The following is a 25665-nucleotide window of genomic DNA, read 5'->3' as shown; positions in this document are numbered from 1 at the left end:
TACATATTTGGATGATGTGTTTATGTAATCATATTTGGATTTTGCAATTTGTGCTTAATTAATAATAAAAACATAAATATATATAAACAAATACATAAAAATACACATTTATAGAATATTTTTGATACATTATTACCATCATTATCATCATCTATAATTGCTACGTGCAAATCACATGTATGCTTACTAGTTAAGATAAATGCAAGATGAAATTAATTGTAAGCAATGGTGTAAAGTGTTGTTTGTGCAAGAAATGAAAGCCAACAATCAACAACAAGAGTAATAGGAATCACACACATTATAGAAGTTCAACCAAATTTAACCTACAACATTTTTCTCAAGCAACTTCTTGAGAATATCATTATATATATGGCACGGACTTTGGGTGCCAACAAAACTTTTACAACAGTTAGACTTCTAGATGCCAACAATACCTTTATAGTAATTAAACCTAAGAGTACCAACAAGACATTTCATTAGTTGAACTTATAAGTGCTAACAAAACCTTACAATGTTCAATCTTAAAACACCCAATAACACTAGACTAGAAAATCACTAGTTGATCAAATACAACAAGTCTATCAATGATAAATTCAAATGATAAGTGATGTAATACCTTTATAAGGTTGATATGCAAATACAAACTAAACTATTCAAATGCAAGAGAATGTACAATAATAAATGGGTTACAACACTTGAAGAGATTAAGTTTCTTGATAATTAATCTATAACAAATGAATATTCAACTTTTCTCTTGATTCTCAACGTAATTGATTTATTTTTCCCATGGTCTATATTATTGGCAAAAAACAAGGAGTAAAAGAGTTAGGGCTTAGAGAGAAATAGTGAAAGAGAGTTATGGGTCTATTATGACTTTTTTTTGTGAGAGAAAATTAATTAAATATATATATTTTTAATTTTAGGAGTTAAGTGGAGAGGCATTAGAGTGTTAGAGAACATTCCTTGACATTCTAAATGAGATTTTTTTTTTTTATTGGGGGGGTGGGGTCTCAAAGAGCTTATTTCTCAAATAAGTGTGACATCTTGTTTTTTTAAGAAGTAACATCTCAAAAGTGGTTATTCCTTCCACTATTAAAAAAGTTGGTTGTCCACTATAAAAAAACAAAATCTCAATTTAAATGATAAGTGACAAAGTGGGGGGTCTATTTAGAAATCAAATTTGTTTTGATCTCTTAAATTAAATAACAAATTGATGTATAAAAATCCATTAAAATAATAACCTAAACTTTACAACCTAGAAAATGGGCGTCAAATAAAATTTATCAAAATACATAAATAAAAAAAATACTAACATCATACTTAATATGGGGTCAATTTCTATTATATATATCAAAATTAGTTACTCCCATTGTCAAACAAAAGCTTCATTGTTAGACACGTGCTTATCCACTCAAAATAAAAAGTATGAAATTCAACTTAAGGAGGATTTATAAAGTGGGATATTATTTAGAAATAAAATTTGATTTGATCTTTAAATTAAATAAATTTATATATAAACAAAATAATAAACTAATTCACACGATAAGAATCAATGTAAACTAAAATTTATCAAAATACCGTTTACTAGCCCCCTTAGCCCTACTTAGCACGGGGCAAAGTCATTCTCTAATATAAGATTATGTTTGGTTTGATGAAAAAGGTAGGAAAAGAAAGGAAAAGGTGTAAAAACCTTTATAGCCTAAGTGTCAATCAAGGATTGAATGTGCCCATCGAACGGTTCTAACTTAAGTCCATATTATGTGACATCGTTATCAGACGATCCTGAATACAAACAAGGCCTCCATAAACCATATAACCGTCTTTTATACATGGAAAGATTAAGGACCACTCACTTGGTATCTTGTGTTTTCATCAACACTACAGGCTAAAAATGGAACAATAACAACCGTCGGATCAGTGGGATGAAGAAAACAACGACTTCCACAAACCATTTCACCGTCTCTTAATCATTGGAAGACCGCTCAGTGGTATATCGTGTTTCATCAACCCTACAGGCTCAAAATGGAACCAATCACAACCATCGGATCAGTGGGCCACTGATGGATCAAAAGCAACGATCTCCACATACCGTATCACCACCGTCTTTGATAATTTTTTCTCTCGGTAAGTGAATAACCTCCAAAATTTCACAGCCAGGAAGGAGGGAGAGAGGAGAGGGAAGAGGGTGAGCATCAAAAGAAGAATCAAGTAAGTTTTTATTTTTATTTTCTCGTCCTTAATTTAATATTAAACTCTTTTTAAACAGACGATTTTTTCTAATATAAAAAAGGAAAACAGAAACCCTAGAGAGGTTACGAGTTGTTTAATCTTCAAACGATTGAAACGTCGGTTAATAGAGAACTAAAAAACAAAACCCATTTTTACTTATTTGTTCGAATATTTGAATTTGTAGTTTGGGACTTTGGGATTTCAAAGACGAGAGATTTGTTCATGCAAAACTGAGAAGTTTTGCAGGCATGTTGTTGAATATTATTCGCCATTGAAAGGCTTTGAGTATGAACGGAACAGACTTGTTAGGTAGGTTGAATATGTCTTTCAGTTGCCGGAAGTGTTTTTTTTACAAGTATTTTGTTTTACGGTTATCATAAAAGCTGAGAGCTTTATACACATTTGGGTGTTTTATTATTTGTTTTCTGAGTGGAATCGGTAAATGGTGTCTAATACATATGTGTTTGATATAGTTGCTGAAAGCAATAACCACTGTAAAATAATTGATGAGGATAGAATTTTGCTTACATGCATGGGTGCTTGGAAGATTGCCTTTATGAACTATTCACGTTGTGTTTTAGATGAATATATTTCATCACTTATGAAAATAAGAACGATGTGCCTTTTTTTTTTTTGCTAGGGGAAAGTATTAGTATTTTGTAGTTTTTGATATAGCTTTTGGCGGTTTGGGGAGGGCAATTTGGCCGACGAGGAAGAAAAGGTTATCTGTTTATTTATTTATTGAATTAATTATTTGCAAGTCTTATTTGGCATGGAGGATAATAGGTGTTGCTGTTGAGTGTGACAGTGAATTTTGGAGTATATGCAAGTGATGATGACAGAATCGCAGAAAGTTCTGTTAGAATGGAGCCTGATGCAGATGAGGACACCAAGATGATAGAAAGTTCACTTGGTAGGGAAGCTGGTGGAGCTGAGACTGGAGCAATGGTTGAAATTCCTATCGGGAGGGAGTTAAATGTTTCTAATGGAAGGGAATTAGCTGATCTAGATGGAAATATAGACCCATATATTGGTATGGAGTTTGAATCAGAAGAGGCTGCAATGATATACTATGATGCATATGCTAGGCGTGTGGGTTTTATCATCCGTGTTGGCAATTGCCATCGTTCAGGTCGGGATGGTTCTGTTATTAGTCGGAGATTTCTTTGTAACAAAGAAGGTTTCCGTGTGGATAATAAGAAAACAAAGCGCCTTGAAGTCCGGAAGCCACGTGCAATTACCAGGGAAGGTTGCAAGGCAATGATAATGGTACGAAAAGAGAAGTCTGGGAAATGGGTTGTTACAAAACTTGAAACTGAGCATACTCATCCTTTGGGTATTCCTGCTGGTAAAGGTCGTCGGGGCACAGTTCAAGCTCGACCTCAGGTCAGTGTATTTCTTTTTGTTTAATAGTTGCTTAATTTTCTACTTTTTCTATTGTTCATATTTATTCCTTCACTTCTTTTCTGTTCTGCTCCCTCATATTCACACCCTCATGCCTAATGTTTGCGGTTCCCTATGTGAAGTCTCTTGATGCACATGTTTTTTTTTCCAAGCACTTAAAGATGATAATGCCTTTTGTTTCTGTATGTATTGCATAGTCAGATACGCTATGTGAATGGTGTGTCTAAATTCTAAACTCTTTTATATCCTTGAGCATTGGAGGTGACTATGGTTTGTTGGATAATTTATATGCCCAGAATAATTATATTCTCACTATTGATTCACTATCTTATTGACTCTCAGAGGAAGAACCTGAGATTTCCAAGTCTGTTTGTTAATCTATTTCTAATGATCTAATCTTACTAAGTATTGTTTGAAATATCTTAGTAGAAAATGTTGTTTTTTCTTTCTTTATTTTATTGCTTTCCAATAAGGATTTTTAGGCAATACCTAGCTAACCATTTTCCTTGATGGGAACTAGCTCCTCTATCTGGTTCTAGGTACCTCCAACCTGGCAACCACCACCCACCAAAAAAGATGAAAATAATGGTGACATAGTGATAGCTATGTGTTGGGCAGAAAAGTTATACTGTTAATTCATTATAACCTATATGCATTATTGTATTTAATACAACTTTACACAGTTTTAGTACACTTACATGTTAATCATGCACTACTAAACTAGAAATTAAGTTGCTAAGTGATTAATGGAAAGTTGGAAACTATAGTATATCTGTTTTTCCATAAAGAATCGATACGAGTTTTGAATAATCTTCCTCTGTGCTGTACAGCCAATAAACACTATGTTAAAAAAGTATATCTGAGATGAGGATGATGAGATGGATGAGTGGCAAAGCTAAAAAAGGATGGAATTAGAAATAAACACATTAGAGAGGACCTAGGACAGTCCCAATTGGTGACAAAATGGGGGAAAGTCAATTGAGATTGGTCATGTGCATAGATAACGAATGGTTTCATCAGTTGACTGGTAGAAAGCTCTAGGGAGCAAGGTGAAGAGAAGAGTAATGAAAATGTGGGTTGAAGTGCTGAGAAATCACATGAAGATGTACATTTTGACAGGAAACGTGGTTTTTGATGGAACAGAATGATGAGACATGATTCGTGTAGCCAAATTTGAATGGTTGGTATTAAGGCTGAGTTGGGATCTGAAAAGAATTGGGTTTGGAACCACCTTTAAGGGGAGGCAACACCTCGTGTCTCCTCTTAGGGTGCTTCATGCTTGTACTATTTCTATCTCTATTTAATAAAATACCATTCATTCATTAAAAAAAAGGCTGAGTTGGGTTGAGTTTTGTATTTTGAATAATCTCCCTGGTTCAAAGTAATTCATTTTAGATCTTTTTGCAATGTTATTGACTGAGAGTGGGTTCAGATTGACATGGTTGTATCGAAAAACAAAGGGTAGCAAGGAGTTGGTTACCACCGGGAAGAGGGTATTTAAAATTGAATTTTGACAGTTGCAACTTTGGTAAAACCTGGGACCATCTGGAATATGAGAGGTGTTAAGGAATGGGAATATAGAGATATATGCAATATTTTCAAGACCAATAGGTGAAGGGAATTCGATGAGCGCAGAGCTAATGGCTGCAGGTTTTAGGATACAAAATGCAATGGAATTGGGGGTGGAGAAACTTACAATTTAGGAAACTCAAAAGTTGTAATAAGCTGGCTAATGAAGAATGATACTGTTTTTTTTTTTTTTTTTTTTTAATGGCAAGTTTACAAGAAAAACTGCCTTCTTCCCCAAGCGCTTCTTGACGACATTTGCAGATTTACAAGATATTAGCAATTGAAGTAAAGAAAAACAACTGGGAAAATTGTTTCAATTATTTTACATCAGTTTGAATAGGTAATAAATCGGTAAGAAGGGGGAAATGGAAATATTGTAGCTATGTTTTCAGAACCTATTCAGAATGGAAATGTGGTGAGATCAGAACTGCTGGCTGCTGTGTATGGGGTGGAGAAAGCTAAAGAATTAGGGATCGGCAGATTGGATATTGAAGGTGATTCCAAAATTGTTGTGGACTGGCTGAAAAAGGGGGAAGGAGTAATATGGCAGTTAAAGAATGAATTCAGACGTTTCAAGCAGGTTTCTAAGGATATGATAATCCAAGTAAAGTGGATTAGAAGATCTGCAAACAGTGTGGCAGATGGGTTAGCTAAACGTGGAATTCAGAGACAGTCCATGTTTTGGGCTGTTTTGTAAATATTGAAAGTGGTTTTGGGTTTGATCTTTGCCCACAACTCCTTACTGTACTCGTTTTTATAATTAATAATAAAATTTTCTTGTGTTGCTGATAAAAAAATGGAAGATAGCAAGTTTAGACCTATGGGTAGGTGGAGAAAGGTAATCTCAATCAAAGCAAAAATATTCAAGTTCAAAGAGGAGAAAGCAAGGAACCTAGTTAAACTGAAGATCAGAGAAGAGAAAAGAAATACTGTTTACGTCCAGAGAGAACCAGTAACTTGGCTGAAAGGTTTTATGGATGTGGCTTTAGTGTTGAGGACAATGCAGAGTTGGAAGAACACATTGAAGAGGAATGGAAGTTGTTTGTAGCTGAGTTAAGTTTTAACAGTAAAGGCTGGTTCATCATGTTAATAGAGTGGTTTGGGGAGGGCAGAAAACATATTATTTTCATCCCCTCACATGACATGGCTTTTATTTGTGGAAACTTTGCAGGAGTTCCTTTGGAGAAATGAAGAAGAATTAAAGGCTAAACAGACTAAGCAGGCTAACAAGACCCATTCATCGGGTGAACCATTAGAGTAGATAAGTGACCATTTTAAAAGTTCACATGACATGGTCACACCACTTGTAAGTATACTGAACTTAAGCGGGACAATAGATCGAGAACTGGGTCCATTATTGTCTATCCCTTGCAAGAGCTGATCTGTAAGAAATTGGTTGAGAATGGAAGAGAGTTTACAGAAGTCCAGAGGTTCTTGACAAAAGGTAAGGATGGATTCATCTGGTGCAAGTCTTTTAGTTATAAGAATAAAGGTTCAGAAAAAAAAGCAAATGGAAGATGTGAAGTTTTCAGACTGAGCTCTTTCCAGTCCAAATATGGTGGTGCAGATGCTGAAGAGGAAGTGCTATTATTGTATGGGGCAGAGTTTTGGACGGCCAAGAAACAACTTGTTCAGAAAATGAGTGTGACAGAAAGGTGAATTCTAAGATGGATGAGTGAAAAAAGTAGAAAGGATAGGATCAGGAATGAAGCTATCTGTAGAAACCTAAAAGTATCTCCAATAAGTGATAAAATGAGAGAGAGTAGACTATGATGGTTTGGTCATGTGCATAGAAGACCACCAACAGCTCCAGTTAGAAGAAGTGTTTTTTGTTACAAGTGGAAAGGGCTAGAAGAGCTAGGAGTAGATCAAAAAGGATATGGGTAGTAATGAGAAATGATTTAAGCACTAATAGTTTAACAGTGGATATGGTTTTAAATAGAGCAGATTGGCGAAACAGGATTCATGTAGCTGACCCCATATAGTTGAGATAAGACATGGATGGTGATGATGATGATGATGAGATGCTGAAGAGGAAGTGATAGATGAAACTACTGGAGAAACTGAAGAGGGTTTAGTCAAGGATTTAAATGGGATGACACAGATTTTTACATTAGAAAAGGAGAATTTAGTGGTGCCCATAGAATGTATTGATGGTAAAGAAGGTGGAGTTATTGTGAAAAAGGTAACCACGGTAATGAGGAAATTATGGAGGAATTGTGGGGGTAAAAGCAATGGGGTGAGGTTGAAGGACTCAGAAGTGGGAACGGGAGAAGAAAAGAAAAAAAAAAAGAAAAGAAAAGTAAATTACAGAACGTTTTCAGCTTTAGAGGAAAATGAGATTACAGTGGTAGAAGAAAAGGAGGGAGGAAAAGAGGAGGAAGAAAATGATGGTGATTCAAGCGAAAGAGGTTGCATTGGATGGAACCCATGAAATCGAAAAATCAGTTGATTTGGAGAATGTGGTGAATGTAGAGGCTGAAGTTTGCAAATCTTTGGGTTTACTTGATCAAGGGGGTGAGGATTGCATTAGGAAGATGCTCAAGAGTTGGAAGAGAAATGTCCTATGCTGGGGGGAAGAATTTGAGGTAGTCCTTATCTCCTTGAAGAAAATTTCTCAAGTTCAGAAGCAAGTCATGATATGTAGAGATTGTCTGATTTTGACTAAGCTGTCAAGAAAAAGAATGAGGATAAAGATGCAAGCCAATTGTTTGAGAAGAATTCGGTGCTAGAATTGGAAAGAATTAATGGGGAATATAAAAATGCAAAGAAGTTTAAGGAGAATTCTCTAACAGTTGGCAGAGGAACAAGAAGCATCGAGACATTTTGGTTTCAAGTGTTTTTGCTAGATAGAAAAGGGGTCTATTTGGGATTGGACCAAACAAGAAGCTGTTGAAGCCTAGTAGGGCCATAAAGAAGTAGAGAGTTTCTGGTTTGCCTTATTTGGATGCTGGTGGTGCATCTGTTTCATTGGCGCTTATTGGCTGTAAGGGATTCTGGTTTGTCTCAATTTGGGGTTGGGTGCCATCATGGAGCTCATTGTCTTGAGGCTTATTTACTTTTATTTTGATAATCCCTTATGCTTACTTAAGGTCAGGGTTTTTGGGTTGTTTTTGTTTTCTTTGGATGGGGAGTTTTGACTCTTGTTTGTTCTTGGTTGGCTGTTTTTTTGATAATTTAAAATGTGTTTGATAAGATTTGAACCCATGACCTCTTATTTTCATACATTGCTTAATTACCATTAGTATACCTCTTAACTGGTTGGCTGTTTTTCGCCAGGAAGAATTTGATGGGGGTTGGATTTTCTTTCTTTTTCTCTAAGGTGATCGTTGGTCACTTTCCTTGTATCGACTTCATTTTTTAATAAATTTTAATTTTTTACCCAAAAAAAGAATGTTAGTTAGGCTGTTTGAATGGATTTACAACTTAGAAAAAAGCTGCATAGCTGGGGTGAATATAGGGTGTAAGCGGATCGAATTCGAATTGGGTCAGGCAATATATGAATCCGAATCCAATTAGAAAACCCGATATCCGAATTCGAATCTGATTAAATATTTGAATATCCGATTCGATTCGAATTTGATTAATTAATTATTTTAGATAATTAATAAATATATAAAATAAATATTTTATTGATATGAAGTATATAATTATATAAGTTATTTATATAACTTAATTATTATATATAAATTATATAAACAATTTTATATATTATATATAAGAATAAATAATTGGTTAAATTTGGATATTTATCGAATCGAATAAGGTCATATTCGAATTCGAGTCCGATTAACTATTCGGTATGAATAGGATATTCGAATTTGACCGATTATATATTCGAAGTATCTGAATTCGATTCGATTAAGTCGAATGTCGAATGTCGAATTTGAAAATGGATTTTCAAATACCGTTGACACCCCTTGGTGAATATGGAGGATGTTGAAGTAGGAGTTCTACTGGATGTCTTAGGTTGTTTAATTAGTGTGTGACTGTGGCCTATGAATTACTTAGGTCTTCCTTGGGGGGGACCCGAGGATTGATAGTTTTTGGACTCCAATTTTAGGAAGATTTGGGAAAAGGCTAGCAGTGTAGAAACACAACTATGTTTCCATGGGTGGAAGAATTGCTAATAAAATGGAAAAATCGATGAGGGATTTTCTTTAGGAGATGGGGGAAGAAAAGAAAGACCAGTTGGTGAAATGGGAGTTAGTCTGCAGTATGGATCAAGGCGGGTTAGGATTAGGGAATGCTATGTCAAAGAATGTAGCCTTGTTAGGAAAACGGTTGTGGAGAGTACCCATTAAAAACCATAAACTTTGGCATAAAGAGGTGGCAAGTGTCCATGGAATGGTGGCAATGGTTGGAATGCTGGTGTATCTCCTTGAGCTACTTTGGCTCCCCCTTGGAAGGCTATTCAAGCAGTCCTCCCACAATTCCTAAGTCATATCAGGTATGATGTTTATTTTAGAAATAAAATTTTATTTTGGTAAGGCAAATGAGTGTTCTTTTGTTGTTCGGCTTTTGCAAACCCTTGAGGAAGTTGTGATTAACTCAATCAAGCCAGATGGGTGGATTTGGACACCCAATCCTAAGGGTCTTTCCTCTCATGCTTATTTTTTCTGGGTCTTGGTTTCTCCTACCACTCTTCCCTCCACCTTCCTTGTTCATGAAGTTTGGCCTAAGCTGGTACCCTTAATAATTGAAGCTTTCTGTTAGGAGGTTTTTCATGGAAAGATCAATTCTCTAGACATATTGCAAAAGAGAAGGAATACTTGCATATCTCCAAATTTGTGAATACTCTGTAAGGCTAATGGTGAATATGCTTTTCACATTTCAATATCTTGATTTTCCATTTCTTCTATTTGGGATTGGTTCTTCACTATTTGGGTGCAAGTGGACTCTACCCACGAGCTTAACTAGCTTGTCTGAGGTTGGAACTTTTAGATGGCCGAGAAAGAGAGGGAGAATTTGTGATGTACTAGGGCTGCTGTTTTATGGATGGTGTGGGAAGAAAGAAATGCTAGAATTTTTCAAGGAGGAAGAGCGAAGCTTGCAATCAGTATTGATGTGTATCTTAAATGGTGATTCATTGGGTCAAAGCTCCACATTTGTTCTTACCCTACTCTTATGATGATTTGGGAAGGAACTAGAGGGATGTAGCTGCATCTTCAACAAGGAAAATTAGCGGTTACAAAGAGTGGGAACCACCTGAAGAGAGTTTCTTAAAGCTATACTTTGAAGGTAGCAGATTTTGCAACCCCCTTGGGGATTGGAGGAGTGTTTGAGAACAAAGAAGGGAATATAGTAGCCTTATTTTCTGGTCCAGTTGGAGTTGGAGACTCAACAAGCGCTGAAATGCTTGCGGTCTTACAAGAGGTTCAAAAAGCAAAAGAGATGAACATAGAGAGGCTGGTTTTGTAAGGTGGTTCTCAAATAGTGAAAGGCTGGCTGAGGAATGAAATGTAAGCAGCTTGGACTCATAGATATGCTACAGAGATGGTTAAATGGTTAATAAGGGATATGATTGTAAGACTACATTGGGTTCCAAGGGGTTCAAATAATTTGGCTGATTTGTTGGCCAACAAGAGATCATTAGGGGACAGTTGTACTGGGCTTATCTTGTAATTAGTTGTATTGTCGAAAAGTAGATCTTCTACCTCTCCTTGGGACCCTATTGTATACATATTTTCTGTTTATATTAATGAAGTTGTTGCCTGTTCCTTTATACAAGCGCCGAAATGCTTGCATCCTACAAGAGGTTCAAAAAGCAAAAGAGATGAACATAGAGAGGCTGGTTATGGAAGGGAACTCTCAAATAGTGATAGGCTGGCTTAGGAACGAAACGGAAGCAGCTTGGACTCATAGAGATGCTTTAAAGATGGTTAAATGGTTAATACAGGATATGATTGTAAAGACTGCATTGGGTTCCAAGGGGTTCAAATAATTTGGCTGATTTGTTGGCCAATAAGAGGTCATTAGGGAACGGTTGTATTGGGCTATCTTGTAATTAGTTGTATTGTCGAAAGGTAGATCTTCTACCTCTCCTTGGGACCCTATTGTGTACATATTTTCTGTTTATATTAATGAAGTTGTTGCCTGTTCCTTTTTACATCTCATTTACATCTTTCCCTTTTCCTTTTGAAATGAAAGTTACCTTTTCTCAAGAAAAGAAAAAAAACCTCTTCCTAGTTAAGACTTTGAGTACCTCTAGTACCTCTATTAGTGAAGACTTTGTTTTGTTTTTTTAATTCTCTTGTCTCTCAACAAGGTTTCAAGTTCTTCTTAACTACCTTAGTTTTGAATCTGTGCTTTCAAGATGTAAACAAAGCAGTTGAATTTGAACCAGGTTCTTCTAACTGCAATAGCCGCTTCTGCTTTAGTCCTTACTATAATATCTATCTTCATTCAAAATTGAGACATGAATGATGGAGGATGTGCTGTGGTCATCTGTAAGGGTGGAATTTTATAGAAACCGGGGGTTCTGGTTTCTTCAGTTCTTCCTTAGGGGTGGGGTACATGGGAAAATAAAGGTAGGGTATTTTCTTTTGTATTTTTTTAATATTTTTATAGGCTTCATTTCGTAGGTCTCTGCACATGTGATCTGATTTTTACAAGGATAAGAGCATACCTTCTTACTGCATGTGTGGATTGAAGTGCATGTTTTGTGATTTAATTTTTCTTCTCGTGGGACTATTTATGAATTTGTTAACAATTGGGCTTGGAAAGGTTTAGATATAATGATATGCTGAAATTCCTCATGTGAAATCTTAAAATTTCAAGCAAGGAAATTTTGGCAGTGTGGGCTTAGCTATGATATAAATTTTTTAGGAATGAAATTTCTTGAAGTTGAACCTTTTAAAGGTGTGGGGAATTCTATTGTACATTTATATTCCTGGGCCTTAGGAGAGTATAGCAATCTTGATTCCATCAGCTATAACAAGAATTGTCATTTTGATAGTCTATGAGTTTAGATTCACACATTCAAGGGAAATAAGGTGTCTCTGGCACCTCCATTATCTGCTGTTGGTAACTTCAATTAGGGAATAGTTGAGAACTCATTTCAGACCATTCCAAGTTAGTGGTCAATTGAGATATGTTGATTGGGTTGACACTAGGAAACATAGTTGACCTGCAATTCTCACTGGTGGGCTGTCAATTGGAGACTTGTTTTGTAAAATTACTATTGATGGTTGATGCTGGACACTGAGTCTAGCTAATGTCTAGGATAAGTGAATTACACATTAAATACACATGAAGAACCCATGTACAGGAGGCAGTAGTGGCATATGCCAACTGATAGAGAAGTAGCTACAGGTCAGGCAATGAAGTTGTGAATGGCAAAATCCTCAATTTAGGGAGGCTAAGAAGTTGGAGAGATTAATGAGAAATTTTCTTTGGGAGCCAGGGGAGGAAAAAAGGATCATCAAATTAATTGGGAAATAGTTTGTAGGAGTAAAGAGGAAGGTGGACTGGTTTAAGAAAGTTAGTTCTTTTTTTTTTTTTATCAGCAACTCAGAATTTATTAATTGATTAAATAACAAAAGCATATATAACAAGAAGTTGTGGCAGAAGGAGAGGCCCGAGAGAAAAAACCACTAATTACAAACAAGCCCAGAATATAGATTGTCTTTGAATCCCTTGTTTAGCTAGTCCATCAGCCATACTGTTAGCTGATCTCCTAACCCATCTAATTTGTATAAACATGTCTTTGGATATCTGCTTGAAGCACCTCAGTTCTTAGCTTCCATATTACTCCTTCCCCCTTTTTAGCCAGTTTACAACAATCTTTGAGTCCCATTCAATAACCAGCCTGTTAATCCCCATTTCTTTGGCTTTTCAACACCATACACTGCTGCAATCAGTTCTGATCTCACCACACCACCATGCTGAATAGGACCTGAGTACATGGCTAAAATATTCCCATTCTCTTCCCTTATCACCCCACCAATACTCGATGGGCCAGGATTTCCCATATAGCTATCATCAAAGTTTAATTTCCTCCATCCAGCCATAGGAGGGGACCAAACCTCATTTGTTTTAGATTTTCTAGAAGTAGTATTAGCAATTGTTCCCTAGGATATGAAAAAACCTTCCGTCTTAAAGTCAGCAAAATACTTTAATGTTTTCACCCTATGTGCCACCCTTAGAGTTACCACTTCGATCACAGTTTCTTTGCTTCTTTCCTTGTCATTAAAAATCCTTAGGTTTCTTTCTTCCCAAATTGTCCAGACCACTGCTGCTCTAGTGCACCTTCCCATGATTCTTCCTTTTCTTTTAGAGCACCAGAAAGAATGAGAACTAAAGAATCCATCCAAATTAACGGGAGTCCAGCTGCAGCCAAACTGAGAGGAAAACCACTCCCAAATGAAGTTAGCAAAAGGACAGGAAATTAAAAAAAAAAGGAACAAAGCTCTCTTGGGAAAATGGCTGTGGAGGTGGCCCATAGAAAGGAAGAGGCTGTTGCATGAAGTGATAGCTAGCATACATGGCAGATTGGAATTTGGATGGGATGTTGGTGTATCGTGTTGAGCTACGTTGGGAATTCCTTAGAAAGAAATTCAGAGTGTCCTCCCTCAATTCCTCAATTTTGTCAGGTATGATGTCTGCTTTGGTAATTCTGTTTTGTTTTGGGAAGACATTTGGGTGGGTATCTCTACTCCTAAGGATCGTTTTCCATCCCTCTATTCCCTTTCCCTCTACAAGGAAAAAGCTATCTCTCATTTTCTTCCAACACCTGTCTCACCTTCCTCCTTGAGCTAGGACTTTGGATTTTATAGGGGATTGAGGGATCGCTAACTTATTTGTGTTTCAGCTCTCTTGTTGCTTCTTGGCAGTGTTTTTTTTGGACCCTCTTAGATCGGATGTGAGATTATGGTCCCCTCATCCAAAAGGTTCCTTCACTTATGCCTCCTATTTTAAGAGCCTTTGGTCTTCCCTGGGATAGTTGGGTTTTCTGGCTAAGGAGATATTGTCTAGAGTCTAGACCTGTTGCACATAAAATTATTTTTTTCTATTGGGAAGTGTTTCATAAAAAGGTCAATACCTTGGATAGCTTGTAGAAGAGAAGGCCTTTCATGTGTTTGTCCTGTAATTGGTGACTACTTTGCAAGGCTAGTGGTGAGGATTGCTCTCACTTTATCCTATTCTTTTTTTGTTGCTATTTGAGGTTGGATCTTTGCTTTGTTTGGGTGCAGGCGGAATCTGCCCATAGAAGTAAGTCAACTATTTGGTCCTTTCTTTTTTGTGTGGCCTAGAAAAAAGGTAGAACTATGTGGAGATGTATTAGAGCAGCAGCCTTGTGGACAATTTGGGAAGAAAGAAATGCGAGGTTATTTCAAGAGAAGGAAAGAAGCATTCAGGCTGTAGAGGAATGCATTTTGACTAGGGCGATACACTGGTTGAGAACTCTGGACTCCTTTCACATCTTTTCTTTTGACGATATTTGGAGAAACTGGATAGTTGTGGCTAAGAGTCATACCAGGAATGACAGGATACCAGCAGCGTGGGTGCCTCCTGAAGGTTGGGTTAAGTTGAATTTTGATGGTAGTAGCCAAGGCAATCCAAGCCCTTCGGGGATAGGAGGGGTGCTGAGAGATAATGGCGACAGCATTTTATCCTTGTTTTCAGGTCCCGTGGGAATAGGAGACTCTAACGGAGCTGAGTTATTAGCAGCTGTACAAGGTATTCAGATTGCAGACCAACTAGAAGTTCATAATCTGGTAATTGAAGGAGGCTCCAAAGTTGTTGTGAGATGGTTGACAAATCCAGGCTCAGTTATATGGCGATACAGGGACCTTTTGAGGAAAGTTAATTGGTGTTCAAGGAGTATGACTATTACCTCACTTTGGGTGGGCAGAACAGCAAATACCTTAGCAGATGGGTTAGCTAAGCAAGGGTCTCCAAGGGAACAATTATTTTGGGCAGCCCTGTAATTTTTTGGTTTAGTTTGATGTAATACTTTGTTAGGAGAGTTAACAGCTCATGCCTCTCCATGAGTAGCCTGTAATGTTTTTAACCTCTTGATCTGTTCATTAATAAAATCATCTTCATTTATCAAAAAAAAGGCAAAATCCTCAATGATCGCTATCAAATAATTAAAACACTGTCCACTGAGCAAGAGATCCAGTACTCAGGTTAACTGCTTAGAGTTTGAAAAATTCATTTAATGAGTTTGGCTAGGGTCGATTTGAATAAGTTTGATGCTATCAATTAATTTGATAAGATCTGAGGTAATGCAGGATGGAAGGAGAATCTACCAGTAGGTCAATGCGAATGAATGAGAGGCAGGCTGGTGGCAGTGTTGCAGGGACCGAAACCTAGTATCTTAACTACAGAAATGTAGTGGTGGAAGGGGGCTCTCAGTGTTGTTGTGGAGCTGGTTCAAGGGTAATAGTTTAGCTTCCTGGCAATAGACATGTTATAAATAATGCTGGACAGTTGGAAAGGGAAATAGGTGCAACTTTCACATGGGTTTAGAGATCAGAAAATGGGGTTTGTCTGATGCACTATTCAAACAAAGAGTGTTCAGAAATCAGTTATATTTGGGTGTCACCTCCCATTGATTGTTTGTAATAGGCAATGCATGAGCTAGATAGCAGTTGCTTGTAGACAGAGGGATTGATTTAATTCTGTTTTTTAGTTTCCGTCCTATTGTGTTACTATAGGTTTGTTGCACTCTTTTCTATTTGTATTGCCCAGGGGTAGCTTTGCAATTGTAAGTACTTGTTTCCCTCTTGCTAAAAGATATTCTTTAAGGGCTAGGATATTCATTTGATACATTCTATAATCTGTGTCTTTCTGCTCTCTTATGAATGGCATGGAAAAACCCTTGGGAGTTCTGATCTCCTCCACTATCATGGCATCAGAATGGGGTGCCAATTTATCTCTCAATGCTGAAGATCGTAGGTTGATTGGAAGGGATTCTTTGTCTAGATATTTATGGAATTCTCTTCAACTTAACTCTACAAGCTCAAGGGGGCCTGAGGAATCTTCTAATAGTTCAATCCGAGGTATTTTAAGAATCTAAATGCTCATTTTTCTGCAAGTTTCTGGACCATCAGAGAGGTGAAATTCTCATTGTTTGCCTTGGCTGAAATCTGGAAAAACTGAGGTGCAGATATGGTAATTCTCCTTTCTTCTTGTCTATTTAAAGTCTGGTCACGAAATCTTAGATTCCTGGTCTTCTTTTTTTGGTTTCTTGAAGCCTTTCTGGTTGGTTCCCCTAGATCTTATGGGGGGTCTGACAGAGGACCATCTATCACTCTATTTTTCAGTGCTCACTATTGTTTTTTCTTGGATTTTCATTCTGCTTGATATCTAGTGTTTTTTGATTATTCTCATCATGATGGCATCAGTTAAGTCAGATTTCATATCTGCACATTTTGATGGAACCAACTATAGTGTGTGGAGGTTCCAAACTGAAACCAGATGATAAGTTCGCTGAAGATCTTGTGCAGTGGGAAGTGGATAATGCTAAAATTGTCTCTTGGCTGTTGGGCTCTATGGACACAACCGTGGTATATCAACTTCATGTCTTTCAATCTTTAAAAGCAATGTGGGATTACATGGAGTGGACGTACCAACAAAAAGATGTAGCTTGAAATGTGATGCATCAGAGCAGCAGTGGTTTGGACAAATTGGGAAGAAAGGAACTTAAGAATCTTTGAAGACAAAGACAGGGGTAAGGAAGCTGTGATAGAGGTTATAGCCTTAAGGGTGGCACATTGGGTGAAAACTATAAATCTCTTTATTGACTTTAAGGGTTGAAGATTTTTTTTTGAGCTTGTAGGGACTAATTGACTCTTCCTCCAAAAGACAAAAGGTACATGAGGCCTGGTCACCTCCATGTCCTGGGTGGAAGAAATTGAACTTTGATAGTAGCTGCATGGGCAATCCTTGCCCATTGGGTATTGGTGGGGTAATCAGGGAAGAAGATGGAAACATTCTAACCATGTACTACGGTCCTGCTCAGCATGGAGATGTGGTGAAATCAGAACTGATGGCAGCTGTTTATGGAGTAGAGAAAGGTAAAGAAATGGGCATTGATAGGCTGATCATTGAAGGTGACTCGAAAATAGTTATGGGTTGTCTGAAAAAGGGGGAAGGGGTAATATGGCAGCTAAGGAATGAGTTTAGGCACTTCAAACAGCTATCTAAAGAAATGCTGATCCAGATAAATTAAATTAGGAGATCTGCAAACAGTATGGCCGATGGTTTAGCTAAACAAGTAATTCAGAGACAATCCATGTTCTAGGCTTATTTGTAAATATTGGAATGGTCTTCTTCTTGGCCTTGTTGTTTCTGCCCACAACTTGTCGTATATCTCCAATTTAATTTAATGAATCAATGTTTATGTTGCTGATAAAAAAAAGATATAGCTCGAAATGTTGGAGTATGTTGTAGAAGGTGACTCAAAGGTTGGAGTATATACCATTTCAAATAGAGCATGATACTTTCATTATTTGCAAAGAGAATGGAAAATTAATGAGTATTATGCTGGTTTTATTTCTATTTGGACGTAATTGGAGATAATGTACTATATGGATGATTTTCCTTCAATGAGAAGTTTTGGAAAATCAACAATGATAGAAAGGTAACTCAAGGATATTGTGCGCTGGTTGGGGTGCAAATGACAGCTTCCTTTGGAGTATCGAAACATGATGAAAGAGGAACCAGGGAGGGATAGAGTTATAGCCTATAAATGGTTGCATAGATCAGCCAACAACATGTCTGATGTATTGGCATGGCAGGGTGATGGTAGGGAGTTGATGTTTTTGGGAATTTGTGTTGATATCAGGCTAGGGAGTAGGAAAAAAGGGTGGGGAGAAGGGCTTCACCAGCCTTGACAGGGGTTTTCATTGTAAATACTACTAATATTTTACTCTTTTTGGTAAAGTTAAGCTATTCATAAAAAAGTAAACAATTACAGAAAGGTTATGCATTTTCTTATGAAATCGCAAACTGAATATGAACCGGTGAAAGTTAGCTAGCATTATAAACGGGGAGACACTTCTGTATGAATCCAGTTCTTGGAGAACTACTTCAGGAAGAGACTGAAATCACCAAGGCTACTCTAGAAAGAAAATGAGAGGTCAAGACTGTATTTGTTGTTACTACCACATGAGAAAACTATTATTCAAATGTATAATGCCATAAGTGCAAAAAAAGGCCACATTGAGGTTAAGGCTTCAGATCGAGGCGAATCAAGTAGAGGATTTGAATGAGAGGTTGAAACAACTCTTGAATGCTTGTCTCATTGGTAGGTTTTCTGGATGCGAATTGAAGGAGTCGATTGAAGCATGGGCAAAGCTTGAATGGGGTGAAGAAAGAGTTGTGGGTGTCAGAGATTTGGTAGGGTCTTCTTTTGTTTATGTTTCAGACTAGGGATGATGCAGAATGGGTGTTGGATTCAGAAAGGTAGAAAATGGAGTTTGATTTGAGATTAGGTTAGTGGTTCCAAACGGTAGGTGTGATTTTTAATGGAAGGAGAAAAGAGTGGTGTGGATAGGTGTGGTGGGTATTCCCTTGCATGCTTAGGGTTCATCGTCATTCAAAAAGATCGAAGATAGGTGTGGAAAGTTTCTAAGCTTTGATAATACAAATTGAAGTTGGAAGAAGATTGATTTTGCAAGAATCTTAGTGGAAATGGAAGAAGTAGACGAAATTCCAATCTCCTTGGAGTTACTTTTTACAGGGGAAACTTACGACTTATGCTTGTTTATAGAAGGGGAAGACTAGGCGTTTTCGAGGGCAGCAAAGATCTCCATTGCTTTTGTGTGCTGCTTGGACTTTCGAAAAGAGAAATGAAGGCTCAAACGGATGGGGCCCTCTCTTGCAGTGAGTTGTTTGATGGGAAGGCTCAAACTTATGACTTATGCTTGTTTATAGAAGGGGAAGACTAGGCGTTTTCGAGGGCAGCAAAGATGTCCATTGCTTTCGTGTTCTGCTTGGACTTTCGAAAAGAGAAATGAAGGCTCAAACGGATGAGGCCCTCTCTTGCGGTGAGTTGTTTGATGGGAAGGCGAAGGGTCATCCAAAGTTTGAAGACAATGGAATTGGAAGGTCAATGGGGGCAAGAAGGTAATTTCGAAAGGAGATGAGATAATTTTATTTGATGGTGGTCATATGGTTTAAGATTTTGAGGAGAGGGGAGAGGCTGAAGAGTTTAATGGGAGAGGGAGGTGGACATTTTTCTCCTTTTTTCTAAGGGTTTAGAAGGCTGAGTGGGGACTGAGGACCACTCTCTTAAGGAGGAATTATGAGTACCAAGGCAGCCTTCAAGTAGTTGAGGAAAGAAGTTCTTTTAGAAGAGGTTTGGGGGCCAAGTCCTTTGCTGATTTAAGAAAATAGAGATATTGAGGAGAAGAAATGGTGCATTTGCTGGTCGAAAGAGAAGGGGTTCAGGGTGGATTTGGGTGATTTCCACGTACGTGAGCTCTTACCAATTGAAAGAGAAATTGAAGGATACGAACCTCAATGAGTTTTTCTTTGTTCAATCTTTAGATTCTTGTAAGCTAATGGTAAGTTCCATGGGACCTTTTAGTGGTCAGCCAAGGGTGGTTGAAGTTGGGTTTTTGTCTCAAGAGGTTGCTATGAATTCGAGGCTTCCTTGCCTTTCTTTTGAGCCAATAAAGAAGATTAGAGATGGAGCTGATGATTTGAGGGTTCCTTGCCTTTCTTTTTTAGAAATATCTTTTATTAGGATAAATGAATGCACACATTTTCAAAAGGTGCGTGCCTCGGCTAAAGCGCAAGGCACACCAGGCACAAACCTTTTGAAAGTGCTACGCCTGAGACCTAGGTGAGGTACAAACCCTAAAATGCACGCCTCACCTGTGTGCCTAGGCATGCCTTTTAAATCATTGTGAATACATCTCTATAGAAAAGTACACACAAGACACAAGGATTCATTGTATATACTCACTATTCATTGATGTCAAATAATCAAGTAGATAAATGAAAATATTATGTTGAAGTGTGTACTAGGAATCGATTAGAGTGTCAAAACATGATGTATCTAACACGGACACTTCATCCACTTATGAGAGTCCATGTAGCAAAATGAGTGCAACTCAATTATTCTCTTTGGCTATAAAAGGACCGATGAAATCAGATGGAATATGGTTGTTGGATGCAATCAATGGAAATGGAGATTACTAACTTCCTAAATGAAATGAGAATTTATTAGTGATGGTTCAGGTAAAAAGTAATGGATTCCAACAATTCTATAGTTGTTGGGCTTGTAAATTTTGGGGTTGGGAGGGCTAATTTGTATAACAACGACACTTTACCGAGATGGTTTTCTTGAGAGGCTGGGTTTTATATATTTATATATACTATCTCATTTTTCTACTTCTTTTATTACTAAATGACATTTTTATCTTTTCAAAAAATAAAAGAGTAAGGTCCATATTGTTGTGCTTGATCAATACACCAAAAGCCTTAAGATTGATGGAACGCGTTAGGCTAAACACTTTAACATTTAGGACTGTATCATACCACCACATTTCCGCAATTGACATCTAGTGACTTCACTCTAGGCAGCTCTCACTCCAGTAGCAAGTAGTCCTTTTGCATGACGGTTCACAGTCTACTCCAAGTAGTCCTTTTTGAGGTAGCTTTCACTCTGCTCTAGGTAGCCCTCTCCGTGCTTTGAACTTGAGACGCGATGGTGGTCCTCTTCGTTCGGTTGAAGGTTTGCATGGGTCAAGCTACTCCCAATAGATCCTCCCCACTTGAGATGGATCTTGCCTTCAGTATGACTTGATTGCCCCTATGAATCCATTGATAGTCCACAATGCTTATGGGCTTTGTGTCCAAGTCCATATCTTCAATAAACCTAGGGAGTGTCTATGGTATGGTAGTGTTGTTTTTTGGATCGATAACAATGAATTTTTTTAATGGAATAAAAAGTTACAAAGCAAGAGAGCTAAACAATCTTAACTCTCAGAAACAACCAAGGTACACCCAAATTAAAAAGCAATTACAACACAACCCAAAACATAGAGTTTCTGTTCACCCCTTGCCTAGCTAGACCATCTATTTGCGAATAAATTTGCCCTTCTCATTACCCATGTACATTGAATTTCAAGTTCCTAAGTCAGCCACTTAAATCTTCTCTTTTCATTGCTGTACTTCCAAAGCCTAGAGTTGTCCTCTTTTAGCCAGTTCACCACAATTTTAGAATCTCCTTCAATGATCAATTTCTTGATATTCATGTCTTTAGCCCTTTGTACCCCTTCAAGAGCCGCTGGTATCTCAGCCATCAAGGAATTTCCCACCCCAATTGGACCAGAATGCATGGCTAGCAGATTCCCTTTTTCATCTCTTATAACTCCCCCAATTTCAGAGGGCCCTGGATTGCCTATATTGCTGCCATCGAAGTTCAGTTTAGTAAAACCTTGCGATGGAGGGGTCCAACAAGAATTTGAAGCCTTCATAGCTGAAAGTAGCCTGAAATTGATTATGCAATCTCCTTTCACTTTCTTAGCAACTCATCTACAGACAAATCTGCAAACAAGTCCAAGGTTTTCAGCCAATATATCACCCTAATATGAGTACCCTTCACTATTGCTTCCAAACTTCTCTCCTTTTCTGAAAAGATCTGTGGGTTTCTCTCTTCCCAGATAGTCCAACAAACTGTAGCCCTAACACATCGCCACATAGTCTTACCCCTTTTGTGGACCAGTTAGGAGTGGAAGTGAATAAGCTTTGCACATCCAATGGGGGTGTCCACCTGCACCCAAACAGAGAAGTAAACCATTACCAAATGAATTTAGCAAATTGACAAGAAATTAGTAAGCAGTATCCAGACTCACCATCGGCTTTACAGAGGACATGCTAGTGAGGAGACAAACAACTATTGGGTCTTTTCCTTTGAAGCAAATCTCTTGTATTAACTCTTTCCAAAAAGGCATCCCAACAGAAACTCCCAACCTTTGGAGGTATAGGTTGACACCACACCTCTTTAACAGGAAAGGACAATCCAACAGAAGATGGTTGTAATAGGACTTTAAAGAATGAGTCACAAGTGAAGGAACCCGAGGGAGTGTATGCCCAAATTCTACTGTTTGCCTTTGTTGGATCTAGGAAAACCCCATCAAGGATGGATAGTAACGATAAGGTACAATCTAACTTTGAGTTCCTTATGCCTCTTCTCAAACCCAAGTTCCAACCAAACCCAGAAGTTGAGTTGGAAGGTACAAGGAAGGTAGAAACCAGTGCATTTTTAAGGGTAGTCATAGCAAAAAGAGCCGGAAATTGGTCTTTTAAGGGAGAATTTCCAACCCAAACATGTTCCCAAAATTTAGTGAGATTGCCTGAGTGCAAATCATTCCTGATCCAGGGAGAGAACAAAGGCAAAATAGATTGAATGGTTTTCCAAGGCGATGCTATTGTAGTCCTTGTCAGAATCCTAGAGTCCCATCCATTGTCTGCAATCCCATGATTGCTACCCACTATCTTAACCCAAAGCTTTTCTTTCTCCAATGAGAATCTTCACAGCCATTTCCCTAGTAGTGCCAAGTTTCTATTCCTTATGTTCCCAATACCCAAACCTCCTTCTTGCTTCTACACACCACCTCCCACCTAACCCTATGGTCCTTCTTCTCCTCCTCCGATTCCCAAAGGAAGTCTCTCATTAGTTTTTCCAACCTACTAGCCACCCCAGCTAGGACCTTAAAGGCTAACAAAAAATAAACCATAAGATTAGCCAATGTAAACCTAATTAGGGTGATTCTCCCTCCTAGAGATAGATAATTTTTCGTCCATGTGGCAAGCCTCTTCTCAAACCTCTCCACAACTGGATCCAAAACTCTCCTTTCTGAGGATTATCTCCCAATGGCAAACCAAGGTAGTTTAAGGGCCAATTAGACTGCGCTCTCCAAAATGTTTGCACATTCGGATATCTCCACCTCCCCCAAATTAACTCTTACTATACAACAAAGTTCACTTTAAGGCTTGACATTTGTTCAAAGAGTTATATAGTGAGCTTCAACTTCCTAATCCTATTGGGATTCCCTCCTTCACAAAACAAGATTGTGTCATCTGCAAACTGCAAGTGTGTGAGTAGTATTATTCTCCCTTCCAACTCTCCACCCCCTTATTAACTCCTTGGAATCTACTCTAGAAATTAGTCGCCCCAACACCTCTGCAACCAAAGTAAATTAGAAATGAGAGATGTCCTTGTCTAATCCCTCTCAAAGCTGGAAAGAAATCCACCATTGTCCTATTCACCAATATAGAGTAGTGACAAGTCCTAAAGCAACCCATCACCCACTTACACCAATTGTCTCCAAACCCAAAATTGATCTTCACCTTCAACAGGAAAGACCAATCAACCAAGTCATAAGCCTTTTCTAAATCCAATTTGCAGACCATCCCCTTTTTCTTGGATCTCTTGAAATCTTCCAAACTCTCATTAGCTATAAGTATTTCAGTCTGTTATGTGCCTCCCCTTCAGAAAAACGCCTTGGCTATTTGCTATAATTGCTAGGAGCACTTTCCTAATCCTGATGGACAACACCTTAGTGATAATATTATAAAGGCTATTAACTAAACTAATTGGTCTGTAGTCCTTCAGATGGTTTGCATATCTTTCTTGGGCACCAAGACAATGAATGTGGAATTCAACCCAGGGTTAATCATCCTATGGAATTCATCAAATACCCTCATTAGATCCTCTTTTAGTATTTCCCAACAATCTTGATAGAAAGCCATTGTGAAACCATCCAGCTCTGGTGCCTTTGATCTATCCATAGAGAAGACTGCCTCCTTTATCTCTTCCAAGTCAAATTTCCTCTCCAGCCACTCCCTATCCTCTAACTTCAAATTTGGCCACTCCAACCCCTCCAGCCACATGCCATAATTCCGGACTTGAGATAAAATTCCTTCTTCCATTTGCCACAACATGAAAAAACTTAGTATTTCTATCCCCCTCTTTCAGCCACTTACATCTTGATTTTTGCCTCCAACTTATTTCCTCCTTGAGCAGATAGTCTTCTATCTGTTTGTGCAATTTTCATCTTTATTCCTTATCCTCTTCTGTAAGGCATCCCTTCTCTTCTTTGATATCTAGGACTTCAATTTGTGTAATCACAGATTGCTTCCTTTCCTCTAGTCTCCCAAACTCTAAAAGGTTCCATTCCTTGATTCTATGGTAGTATTGGCCCAACAACCTTCTTAAGGAGAGAGACATGAAAAACCAGGTGTAGCCAAGAGGTTGCTGGAAGGTCCAACTTGTAAGCCACCTTGCCAACTTTCTCTTGCACCTTAAATGGGCCAAGTATCAGGGGGATGATTGTGCCAAGCCCTAGTGTGAACCATAGTGGGCCTTCATCCTTTGTTGGGCCTTTGACAATTTATCCTTGAGTGACTGTAGTACTTCATCACGGGCCAATAACTGGACATCCACTGAGGCCACCATTGTGGACCCTTTCTCATAAGGAAGAAGGGGGGGGACCTCTACCATAAACTGCCTTGAATGTGGTTGCCCAGCCATTGAGTGGAAGGGGTATTACACCAATATTTGGCTTAGGGTAATTGGGCCCACTATCAAGGCTGCTCACTTGCAAAACAACTTAGGTATGTCTCCAGGCACTGATTCAGAACTTTGGTTTGCCTATCGGATTGGGGATGGTAGTTGGTAGACCTATTCAGTTGTGTTCCTTGTAACCTGAAGTATTCTTTCCAAAATTGGCTAAGGATCTCGATTCAAAACAATGGAGTGTGGGAGGAGCAGCCAACATCTCATGGCTCCTTAATAAATCATCGATAATTATCGGTTAGACCAAGGAAACCACGGAAGGCCTTAATTGAGTTGGGCCTGGGCCAATATCTCATAACCATAGTCTTCTCCAGGTCTGCCATCACCTTACTCGCAAGGACAATGTGCCCAAGGTAATGTATCTGTGTCCCAAAGGCATACTTAGAAAGCTTGACAACGAGTTTATGCTTCCTTAACAATTCTAAGGCTATCTCCAAATGTCGTAAGTGGGTGGGCAGTCATAGCTATAGACAAGCATGTCATAAAAAAGCACGAGAATAAATTGTCGTGGATGGTGCATTGAATAAATTGCCAAAGATGATTCTCTAAACACTGTCTTAGAGGCATCTTCATGATGTACACTGACCTAATAGTATCCCAACCTTAGGTCCATTTTTGAGAAAAAGGTAGCCTTCCGTAACTCATTCATAAGCTCATTTGTGAGGGGAACATGGTAGCTGTCTATAGCAATCTAATTCAGGTCTCCATAATCGACAAAACTGCCATTATCCGTCCTTTGACTAGAAGGGCTAGGGGGGATAAAGGGTTTGTGCTGGCTTGAATTAGTCCTTTACTCGGCAAGTCACCCACTATTTTCTAAATCTCTTACTTCTGAAAATATGGATACCAATAGGTTCAGACATTGGTTGGTAACGAGCCAGTTAGTAAGGGTATTCGATGGTCTTGAGCTTGTTTAGGGG

At 38.2% G+C, this 25665-nt stretch overlaps 1 protein-coding gene across 5 annotated transcripts in view; it reads left to right on the top strand.

Moving 5' to 3' along the window:
- The first annotated feature begins 1996 nt into the window (after positions 1-1996).
- Positions 1997-25665, top strand: part of LOC148873278 (protein FAR-RED IMPAIRED RESPONSE 1-like) — a 33926-nt gene continuing 10257 nt past the window's right edge. Inside the window, exons 1-3 of one of the 5 annotated variants that reach the window (XM_088961449.1) lie at positions 2129-2208; positions 2414-2538; positions 3038-3615. In XM_088961449.1, the coding sequence (XP_088817575.1) occupies positions 2517-2538; positions 3038-3615 (600 nt within the window). In that variant the 5' untranslated portion in view covers positions 2129-2208; positions 2414-2516. Of the gene's footprint in view, positions 2209-2268; positions 2539-2869; positions 2951-3037; positions 3616-25665 lie in introns of those variants that run through there. The other 4 variants (XM_088961453.1, XM_088961452.1, XM_088961450.1 and 1 more) reach the window with 4 other exon arrangements.

Source organism: Nelumbo lutea, chromosome 1 (genome assembly GCF_056320005.1).
Source record: "Nelumbo lutea isolate HS-2025 chromosome 1, American lotus-T2T, whole genome shotgun sequence".
Taxonomy (NCBI): Eukaryota; Viridiplantae; Streptophyta; class Magnoliopsida; order Proteales; family Nelumbonaceae; genus Nelumbo; species Nelumbo lutea.
Note: the sequence above shows the minus strand (reverse complement) of the source record. Positions and strands in the feature narration are given on the sequence as shown.